Genomic DNA, 10,901 nt, shown 5'->3' with positions numbered 1-10,901 from the left:
CTGCCAAATGAGAACGCATTAAGCTGCATATGGCATTAAACTATTAAGTATGTCTGTGTGGCACTGTGCAAATGGCATTCAACTTTAATACATTAAGCAGTTGTGCCCTTGCGGCACAAGTATTAGTGTACAAACTTGCTTCCCATTAAGGAACCAAAGCAAATATTAAAAAGAAAATATGCACATACGATGCACATGTTGGCATTTATGTGAAGTATATACGTGAAGCAGTAAATTAAATGGTATACAACTAACTGTGATGTGTAAAATTGCAACACGTAAACTCATGCAATGATTATTTTTATGTACTGTCATGGTCACAACTTAGATCTCGTGAAATCTTTGTTTATGTACTACACTGCTCGCAAGCTATCGTTATTGCAAACACCAAATCAGGTGGATGCACACTGCAAGATGTCACGATGCTTGTTGAGGGACGAATGGCAATAACACATGTATGTAGAGAGAAGCATGATACATATCTAGCTACATTTAAGGATTCTGCATGTCTTCTGCCACATACCCATTATGGAGAATAGGCCAAGGATAGGCACACACCTAGTGGCACATTAGAATGGTGAAATCAAATAATCCATTTACTACAATGCACTATTTCATTAAGAAGTCCATGTGCTTTAGAGATGCCTAGAGGCTGACATTGCATGTTCAGGTTTTGTGTAGGAATTTATATATTATTAAACAGAACAGGGGTACACCCACAGGCACTATTTTGCAGGTGAGCATACAGGGGTTTGCTGTATGCCAGTTTGCTGCTACTTGCGTTTGGCACACTTATACCCTTTGTATATACATCCAAAAACATTGAAAGCACGCTTGCAAACTACACGATCATCAACAAGCCCTGTCCGGTGCCTCAGTGTATACGATGGGCTACATTTAGAAATGTGAGCCTTCTTTTGAATCGTAACTTCGCACAATGAGGGTCCACTTCTATTCGAATCAATATATTGTTCTACGTGGCAGAAGATCCCCTTACTAGCAGGCACTCTTGCTTTTGACGTGTCTGGACATTCTGCTAGGCTTGTCGTAACTTCTGGGAAGTGCTTATAAAATGAGCTCATAAGACACTCCATATGGGTACAGGCATGCTTAGGGTACAATTGGTCACAATACGTATAATGCCTACGGGTTAAGGCGATGTCAAATGAGATGTGAAACGTATACGACCAGCTAGAAGACGCAGGCCGTCGCAAAGGAGGCACGGATTCTCTTGCAAGCAGGAGGCCAGGGGCAAGCACTGACTAACCACGAATCCTTTATTAGTGCTTCCTTACACCAGCCAATAAGACGTCGCCACCTGCTCAGGCCTTGGCCGCCAGGGATTTGAGGTCAACGATGCACTTTTGCAACGAATCCTTCTCCTGCTGTGGAGTGATGCTCTTGAGCACGTTGTTGACGATCCAGTCGACCATGTGCTTTTGCTGAAGCCTTCGTGTCAAATTCTGTACCTCGAGGTGGTAGTCGAGCCTCTTCTTCACTTCGGTGTACACGGCCATCTGGCGCTTACGGAACTCCGCCTCGAGCTGCAGTGCCACGTTCTCGCGCTTGGCCTCGAACAGGTAGTGATGTCCTTGCGCCTGCCACTGGGCAAGTTCTTCGTCCTTGATGGACTCCTTGTATGTTTCGATGCCGGTCAGCCGATAATTGTCGATCTCCTGCTCCTCCTTATCGACTTCTTTCTCCAGGTAGGCCCTCACCCCGGGCCCGAACTTCTTGATGGCCATCCACGCCATGATTGCCAAAGTAAGACCAGAGGCGAACTCGTGCTCCATGATGAGGATTTCCTTGGAGTACAGGTAGACGACCAAGCCGGTGCCGAACAGGTAGGGGCCGGTGACGCCTGTCTTGTTGTAGAACACTTGAAACCATTCGTCCGGAATGAAGCCCATTCGAACTTTGCCTGGGTACAGCGGTCTCTTGAGTCGAGGAAAGTTCACCAGGTCCCTTTCGGGAGGCTCGTTGGGGACGTGAAGGATTTCACGGCCATCTTTAGTGAAGGCAGGTTGGGTACTCGTCGTGCGTGTTGACGCTGTCGGCAGCGATACCTTTAGAACGGTAGTCGCAGAAAGTCGAGGTAGGTGCCTAAGCGCGGCAAGCTGCATTTTACTTGGTCTTCTGAGGTCAACTACGGGCACAAAATCTCGGAAAAAGTTGACCCCAAACGTCCTCTGCAAGGGAGGAAACGTGAAGTGAAGTGATGTCGCTTGCGATGCGGTTGTGACGGTTGACTTTGCCGCTGAGTGTCGTAGGTTGTCAGTAAAGAAAGAAGTATTGTAATATATGATTTACTTTCAACAGGTAAGATTTTGTGCACTAAAACAATTATAATGAGAGCATTCAATTGAAGACAACCAAGAACGGTTGAACATAGCCAAATGTGGTGGCAGACGCACCAGCGCACTGTAAAATATTATATTCGTTATTCAGCATTATCTTGCGCGCTTTCTTACCGTTGGACGCTAGAAAAAACAAAGCTGCACAAAGAAATATGTGCATTTACCTTTTTTGTATTACTTGATGTGTTAACCTCAACATGGAATCGCACTTGCGACATGTTCCATTTAATGCGTGTTTGCCAGCGTAAGCATGCAGGGGAATGCTGACTGGTTCGTAGCGTTCCGCAGTACGAATTACTACGCAATGGTAAATATTTTTTGCACATGCGGGCAGAGCAGACTGCTCGGTGCGACACACTGCGATGCAAGCATACAAGCACCCTTGAGGGCTTGAGGGAAAAGTAATTATCGTGGAGAAATTGCAATTTACTGCAGATAAAGTTTACTCGCTCTGCATTCCCTTGGCGCTTCGTTTTTCGGCGTCCTCGTAGCATTTCTTACGTGCTACGCATCGAAAGCCGATCGTTTCATCTGTGCCGTCTTTCATGTTCGTTCGTTCTGTTGTTCAGCCTGTTCGACGAAAGGGCACATTATTGTGACGTAACCAGTTTCTGCGCTTCCCCAGAGCTCCGGCAGACGTACACAGACGGAGTTACCTTCGCGCCATTCGGACTTCGGCAAACGTAAGTTCACTATTTCTGACACGGAACTGTTTCTTTTCGAAGCGTGATATTCCTCTTAACCCTGCTGCACCGACCTCACTAACTCCCCGCCCCTACAAAGGCCGCGTAGTGTGGGCCGCCCGAGCGTGAGGCCCTACTCGGCCCCAGCGATATCAACAAATGCTCGCGGTGGTCCAAACTGTGTGCGTGTGTGCGCGTGCCTTTGTGTGTATCTGCGCTGTGCGTGGCCACCGCTAGATCGGTTTCTTCTTTTGGCGTCTCGGGCTCGTCGGAAGAGACTCTCGGGGCCACCGAATATCCCCGCGCGAGCATGTGACAGCGTTTTCGCGCCGCATCCTGCCCCTAGGATCGCCTTCGATCCTGCTGCGCACGCCTCATTGAACGGCGAGCACGGAACCTGGGAGTCGCGGAAAGGGGGGGGGGGGAAGGGGGGGGGGATCATACGTGCTGCTGCGATGGGTCACAGCGGAGCAGCTGGGGTGCCGAAGCGCGCCACCGGTGCTGTATACGCGTGTCGCGCTATGGCATCCGAATGCGCATTTCAGCCGAGAAAAACGGATAGAAAGGAGTGCATCACACGTATGCAGCAGCTCGTGCTTAGCACCACGCACATACATTATTAAAGGTACAGCGTCAAGAAAAAAGTATGAGAGAGATGTGGAAGTGTGGGGTCACTTATTTGGCAGGTTGACCACTCCCCGTGGAGCGGACTCGATCGCATTTGTTCGAGGAACCTTTTAGCGGGAGGTATGACTGATTCACTGTCGATGAGGCGCGGCACTCGGAGTCAATTTGGGGCACAGGAACAATCAACCGGTTTTTAGTGCCGGCTCGTACGCGCGCACACGCCGCTGACTCGCCCGATGTTTCCGGGCGATTCCTTTCGGCTATTTCGTGCCAACTTCGGACCGCGCACATCCCCCTGCGCCCGCTGGACTGGACATCTATTTGGTCGCCGCACCGTTGATTTCGTCCTAATCACTTTACTCTGAATTCCTTAAAGTCAGAAGATCTGACCTTGGTGATTTTCGTCGCACCCACTAGGCCATTGTGGAGGTTTACTGGTCAGTAAGCCCTTATCGGCTAACTTTCTCAAAGCTTGAATGCGTAACTAGTGTACATTCTGCCGTGTATCCGCGTCGTGGTTCTCTCCGGCGGATGTGGCCGGCGGATGTGGCCGTCGGGCGCGCATCTTTACACTTGCACTTCATTTTTCATTGATTGCGTTACATATACAACTATACAGAAAGATACACGAGACACTTTTGCTTGAACCGGTGTATTGACTTTCAATGGCTGATGGGTTTCTTGAGATTCCTAATGAGTTTCGTACGCGTGTCTATAATCGTTCTACACATTACTAAACGTAAGGTGCGTTTGTTGGAGCTTCGCGCCCTTTATCACTGAGCCTAATGGTTTCGCCACGGGCAAAAAGATAAAGTTTGTTCTTTAAGAAAAAAAGTTAGAAACATTAGTTTTTTTTTTTTTTTTTTGCGATGCTCGTGTATTTGTGAAAAATAGAGAATTTTCACTTTTAGCCGCAGTGCCCGAGGTCGCAGCATGACTCTGATGAACGGGAAAAATAATATAGATGCCACGTCGCACAGAACAACTGCAATCCCAACCGGATCTGTATTTGCAGCACCTGTTTTGTGCAATTCTACGGTAGAGAGATAGCGTAACAACGTGGACTCAGCGGGTACATGTCATTCATCCCGTACAGCTTGTCGGTTGCCCGGGAAATACAGGAAGGGGTAGGGAAAGGGGAGGTTTTTTTTTGTGTGTGTGTGTCGGAATACCTTTCTAAATATTCTAAGTGTGTGTGTTGAGTATGTCTAGCTCAACTACTCAAAGTGAATCGAAGTTACCAACTCTGGCATGTTGGACAGTCGCGGCGAAAATCCGCTTAGCTCTGCGAGCAGCCCTGCTTATGATGGCGCATTTATTCTGCCACCCACTCTTCTCAGCTGCCCGCAGCCACCTTTGTATCACCTTTGGAGCATGTAACCGAGCAAGCCTTTCATTATTGGCGTGTACGCGGCAGAGCGGAGAAAAGCGAACGTGAACGGAAAAGATAGCAGTTTATAGAGGGGGGGTCGACCCTGCTGAGTCGATCAGATCTAATCTGTGACCTGTGGCTCCCGCACGCGCCCGTTGATAAGCACGCTTCGCTGCAGAATAACGCGTAGCGTCCTTCTAGTCTGGCTCCCCTGTCTTGTCCTCGTGATAGTGACGGCAGGGCGTTCTCATCAGCACGATAAGCCCTGTATAAGGGCCACCAATACGAGACTCACGGATACGAATTGGTGGACGAGCGCTGTTAGTTGGTTATAGGACTACAGAGGGAGAATATTGCTGCGTTGGCGTGAGCATCGGATCAAATTAAGCCTGTATCATATAAATCGCGGTCAACCCAATACCATTCGCCTGCCAACGCACCAACGCCTTGGATCCGTGCTAAATAAATGGCGTCATGTTATGCTTAGTTGGCGGTAGAAGCCAAAATTAAGTTCTCAGTGGTTTAATGTACCAAAAGCCAGTGGATCAGGAGCAACTCGCCGAAGCAGTCACTTTACTGAGATCTCAGTTTAGACGCATACAGAAATTCAGCCAGTAGCATGCAGTCAATGTGAGTTAATTTGGAACCGTGTACCGAGCTGTTGCCAGGAGGTTATACACGCGAAATTGGGCACATTGTTGTCACATAAATAAGTACATAAATAAGAAGCATGGCGATCCGCCAGTGTTTGTCTACCTGACGATCTTTGGAAACCGCGAGGCAGAGACTTTAACGCCTACCACCACCTGACGGTGTGCGAAACCACGTGCGCTGTGCTCCGTCTTACCTTCGTGTCTTGTCGTCTACGGTGAGCCCCATGCGTGCGGACGTGCGTGAGCAACGCGCGATCAATCGACCAGAACACCATTAGTGACTATGGCGTTCCGATGCCGAGCACGACGTCGCGGGTTCGACTTACGGCAGCGCAGCAGCCGCATGTCGATGATGACGAAATGCGAAAACGCTCGTGTCTATGAGATTTAGGTGCAAGCCCAGCTGGCCGAGATTAATCCGGAGACCTCCAGTACGGCGTCTCGTAACCGCAGGGTTGCGTTGTCAAGTTCAAGTCTGGGGTGATTGGCTTGTAAGGCTGCTAGATTATGTTGCACTTGCCGAACTACACTCCGACGGGTGCAGCGTTTCGCCTATACATAGCGGCTTCTGCACGTCTGCATTCGAATCGCACAGTGCAGTCTTTGTGCAGGACGAGTGCGCATCATTCGCTCCACACTTGGGGAAGAGACAGATGAAAGCGCTCGCTCCGTGCAGGATCGAGGTGCCGTTCTTGTTGGGCGCGAGTACTCGGAACTGGCACTGATCAGCCTGGAATCCTGTTCACTGGCCATAGACAGGCGGGCTTGTTCCAAAATCTTACGATGAACTCTGGTTACACATCTCTACGAGTCCCCCTCCGATGCCAGAAATGTAATAAAAAAAATTGTGGTTTTGCGTGTCATAACCACGATCCTGATTATGAGGCACGCCGTAGTGGGGGACTCGGGAATAATTCGGGCCACCTGGAGTTCTTTAACGTGCACCTAAATCTAAGTGCACGGGTGTTTTCTCATTTCGCCCCCATCGAAATTCGGCCGCCGTGGCCGGGATTTGATTCCGCGACCTCGTGCTTAGCAGCCCAACACCATAGCCACTGAGCAACCACGGCGGGTTGCCAGGAATTTGTCTGCCCGGCGTAAAATAATGGCTACAGTGTTCCTCGCAGTGATCTCGACCACGGTGGTAGTCCCGACAGCCCGCCAACGTCGCTTTGACAGCGAGACAGTTCGCAGTTTCAAGTGTGTGTAACAACGCCATTGGTGTTGGTCCCCTGCGTTGCTTTTTCTCGTGATATGTAAAAATCTCTTAAGGTGGGCGTGCACAGATCTCTCCGCCCAACCAACGCTAGTAAGACGGATTAGTTTTTGAAAAGGCACAGAACGTTGACCTATTCTACGTGGTATGAGCTGTCAACATCCTCTGGGTTTGACCAATAAGTGGAGGACACTACGAATGAGTCTTGTGCGCATGGGCCGAGATCCGTTTTTCGGAAGACTGTTCACAGCCACGAGTCGGAACACGCCGGCCGCATCGCCGAGCCGTCCGTGCCTTTTTTTATCTGAATTTTCGAGCGGTCTCCTGGCCGCGTGAATCGCGTCGAAAAACCAAGAGAGACTTCGGCACCCGCTGGGCGCTTCACCGACATTCCTGCGCTCGCCTTGGGAGACCACCAGCTGCAGGTCACTGGCCGTCACCGGCCGCCCATCAACGCGGCGTGAAACGGGCTTGGCTGTGTCACGCGGGAATCCCCGGCTCGGTTAACCCTAAACGCGTCGACCCGGCCCCCACGTCGTCGGGTGCTTTTTTAACAAGAAATATATGTATAATAGTAGTTCCGTCGTGGCACGAACAAGCAGAATGCGTCGGCAGGCAAGCCTGCCTGGGATCGTTCCGACAGCAGCGCTTGAAGTACACGTTTGCGTTTAGTGTATATAGTCACAGAAAACGCAGCCATTGTGACAAGGATTGAAACTACTGATGCAACGAGAGCGGAAGAGCCAACGCGCTCTACGCGAATTGGTGGGGACTGACTACCGCGGCGCGCCCTTCTGCGAGAGCCGCTTCGGTGAGTACGCGCGGACGTTATTGCGCTTCGAGTGCGATAGTGGGCTTACAGCAGACCGTTGCCACCATAGAACTTGGTTATCTTACTACGCAATCTATAAATCCGTGATTTGCTGCAAAGTAAGTGTCATCCTTGCTGCAGTGAATTAGCGGGCGGATTTTGGGAGTGGAAAGGGGGGCGCTTTGTGAGTAATGAAGCTACGTATGTGTGCTCTGCCTCGCTGCACTGGAGTGGACGCCACGAGCCGTGCTGAACGCGACTGTGCCCTCGAGGCTAAACGGACGTGGCGCCGAGGAACGCGTGGCCAACGCATGCTCGCGCTTCTGATTGGTTGACGTCAGCTGTATGGCTTCCAGTACAGCGCCCCATTATTGTACTTGACATATAGTTGACAGAGAAGGCGCTCTCGGAGTGAAGAATGGCCGTCTACTATTCGCACACGGAAGTAGGTGTTTCTCCGTTGTGTCCCCGACCTGCGTATCGCATTTCCGACGCACACAATCTTCCGGTGTGTCACAGGATGTCAGCAGCACAAGGTCGCGTACGCATTTCATTAAGAAAACAGTCGCCGCCACAGTTGTGCATGCGCGCGCTTCTATACCGCTCATTCAAGCCACGAAATACCAACACCCGCGAATGGGGACACGTGCGGTTTCAGTGGGAAAGCTACGGTTCTCGCGAATAACTTACCACAGGGTCCATCATTTATTGATGTCCGTTCGAAATAGATTCCACGCAATTACCCCATTATTCTAGAGCGTCCCTCCACTCCACCTCGACTCAATGATGTTGATTGTGATAATAGTTTGTGCAAGGATGTTTGCGGCAGCGCCGCCCTCGGCGGAAGTTACCATTGTGCTTCACCGACACTCCACACAATGCGTCGTCTGCAGTCGAGGGACGGCGCTGTGCTCAGCTCGATGAAGTGGAACAGCTTGAAGTCGAGGATCGCTTGAGAATTCCGAATTCCGAATTGCGCGCGCTATTGAAGTGTGCGAGTCTATGCGGAAACCGTTCAAATTTAGAGGCGATTTTGCGCGGACAAAAGATGATTTGCGAAGAAACTGCGGTGTCAATTGGAAATCAGCCAAGGGTGCGACAAATTTCAAGGACTCCGCTATCAGCTCGCCTTGCAACTTTTCAAATATTATAATTAGGTTAAGAGTGTTTATGAGAAAAATGTAGAGACAATATGAAAAACTTCCGATACAGCTTTCCATTGCTCAGTACGTGCTACATAAATGTGTTTTTTCCAAGCATGAGAGAAGCCCGCGAATACGCGCGAAGTGCCTCGAGCGGCCAGTCGCGCGGCAATTTTGCGTGTATTCGCGCGCTTCGATATATAGAAGCATTTAAATATTCCCGGGGGTCGCATATAGTGTATACGCTATACTTTATGCGAAGTAAAAAGTTCACCTCGTTGCATGTTTTCACTTTCTTTGCGCCACGACTCTTCCAGATTCACTTATTATTTACTAGCACAGATTCATTTGCGTTTCCCCTATACTGGTCCTTAAAACCTCGGGCAGTTCGCGCGACGCCACTGGATATATATTTAGCAGAGTAGTGCTTTGGCTCCTCACAAAATTCCTCCGCGGTACAGCGTTGGGAGTTCGAATCACCGCCACCTGGGTCGACGTGGAATGGACGACGCGCGCAGCTTATTGCGCTCCAATTCAAATCCATCCTCGCCATTAATATTTCCTTGTTTTACCAGGTGCCGTTGTGTTACTACATATAATGTGATCGGCTTCAAACCCTATACTGCACTTGATAAATGGTAGCTATAGGTCCGCCTGCAGCAAAGCAACACTCCCCCTCTTTGTGCACGCTAAACTACGTCCACGTTTAATAGCTTTGTGCACACTGAGATTCTGAATGAACATTCCCAATCGTTTCCGCATTTTTAAAGGCGCTAGTGTGCTTTTTAAAGAAACGGGACTTGTTGAAAAACTATAGAATGCGCGAACTGATTCGTTCCTTTTTTTTATTTTTTAAATCTTGTTTTCTAACCTTTTCTGCCCTTATCCCATTCCCCTGCGCAGAGTGGCCAACCGGACACTTAATCTGGTTAACCTCCCTGCTTTTCACCTCTTCTTTTCCCTCCTTCCAATGGTGTCTGCACCGTTTTCACGCGCTATGCACAAGTCGCCTGCGTCTGAAATAACTCCGCGTTCTTGGACACAGTAATCTGGCTTCGAACGGGCTTGCAAAGGGCATTGCCCTTTGAATTATCGTAAAACATTTTACTTCCGATTTCCTTCCTTGTCATTCGATGTAGTTCAATAGCTGACTTTCCCACATGTCCAAAGCTCCGCTGCGCCCGGGCGACACCTGGCTACGGCTTCTGGATCCCAGGTGCGCGTACATGATGAAATGCTTGTCAATTTAGTTAGTGTGCCTAAGTTTACAAGTTTGTACGGCCGATAAAATTACTATACTTCGTATAGCTTTTCACTAATTTGCTATCGCAATCGATGCTTCGCCTTTCGGCCGAAGCTGGGACTTTTATACACGTGTGCATAATTTACAGTAACGCAGAGTTTTAGCTTGTCCGTATAACGAAGGAGTCTGGCATTAAAGTCTCAGCTTATCCACAAAGATTTACCATTTGCGGATTACCGGGTTACGTGCGGAGACGTGGAGACTTAAACGTGAGCGGCCGGGTTGGTGGCTCCACCTGGTGGCGTAAAGCTCAACCACAGACAAATACAGAGCAATCATTGCAGTGCAAAAATAAATAAATAAATAAACACACATTGCTAACGCGTTTTTATTGTTGGACAAAGCGTCACGAGATGTCGCCACCAGCGTTGTTACTGCCGTCCACATAATATATGCGGTAACCCGGAACACACGCTAAAACTCTTTAATATCGCAGTGTAGTCGACATTTTGTAACCCTATGTTTTGCGGGAGAGAGAGAAAAAAAGTGAGAGGTCATTTGAAGGTGCATCTTGCGCTGGGCCACGTGGGTGTCGAAGTATGGTCCCTAAAGGACTCATCTAGGGAGCATAGTTGAAGCGAAGCGCTCCTAACGAATCTTCGCGGCATCTGTCATTTGCATAGGGTTATAAAATCGGGACGAAGGCCTGAGTTTATAACCCAGCAAATGCAGTGGACATAAATATAGGCTGATGATGATGATAAACTCAGGCTCATGGCATAACCTAATATAATCAC

At 49.3% G+C, this 10,901-nt stretch overlaps 2 protein-coding genes across 2 annotated transcripts in view; one reads left to right on the top strand and one right to left on the bottom strand.

Moving 5' to 3' along the window:
• Nucleotides 1-1,259: 1,259 nt before the first annotated feature.
• LOC119442277 (ATP synthase subunit b, mitochondrial-like) lies at nucleotides 1,260-2,220 on the bottom strand. The gene has a single exon (XM_037707094.2). It carries the CDS (start codon nucleotides 2,121-2,123, stop codon nucleotides 1,323-1,325), a length of 801 nt encoding a protein of 266 aa, XP_037563022.1. The 5' UTR covers nucleotides 2,124-2,220; the 3' UTR covers nucleotides 1,260-1,322.
• Nucleotides 2,221-2,691: 471 nt separating this feature from the next.
• LOC119442275 (zinc finger MYND domain-containing protein 11-like) overlaps nucleotides 2,692-10,901 on the top strand; it is an 81,238-nt gene continuing 73,028 nt past the window's right edge. Inside the window, exon 1 of the mRNA XM_037707090.2 lies at nucleotides 2,692-3,040. The gene's annotated coding sequence lies outside the window, so the exon portion shown is untranslated. The remainder of the gene's footprint in view (nucleotides 3,041-10,901) is intronic.

Source organism: Dermacentor silvarum, chromosome 2, assembly GCF_013339745.2.
Source record: "Dermacentor silvarum isolate Dsil-2018 chromosome 2, BIME_Dsil_1.4, whole genome shotgun sequence".
NCBI classification, from domain to species: Eukaryota; Metazoa; Arthropoda; class Arachnida; order Ixodida; family Ixodidae; genus Dermacentor; species Dermacentor silvarum.
The sequence above is the reverse complement of the archived record's forward strand: the minus strand, read 5'-3'. Positions and strand labels throughout refer to the sequence as shown.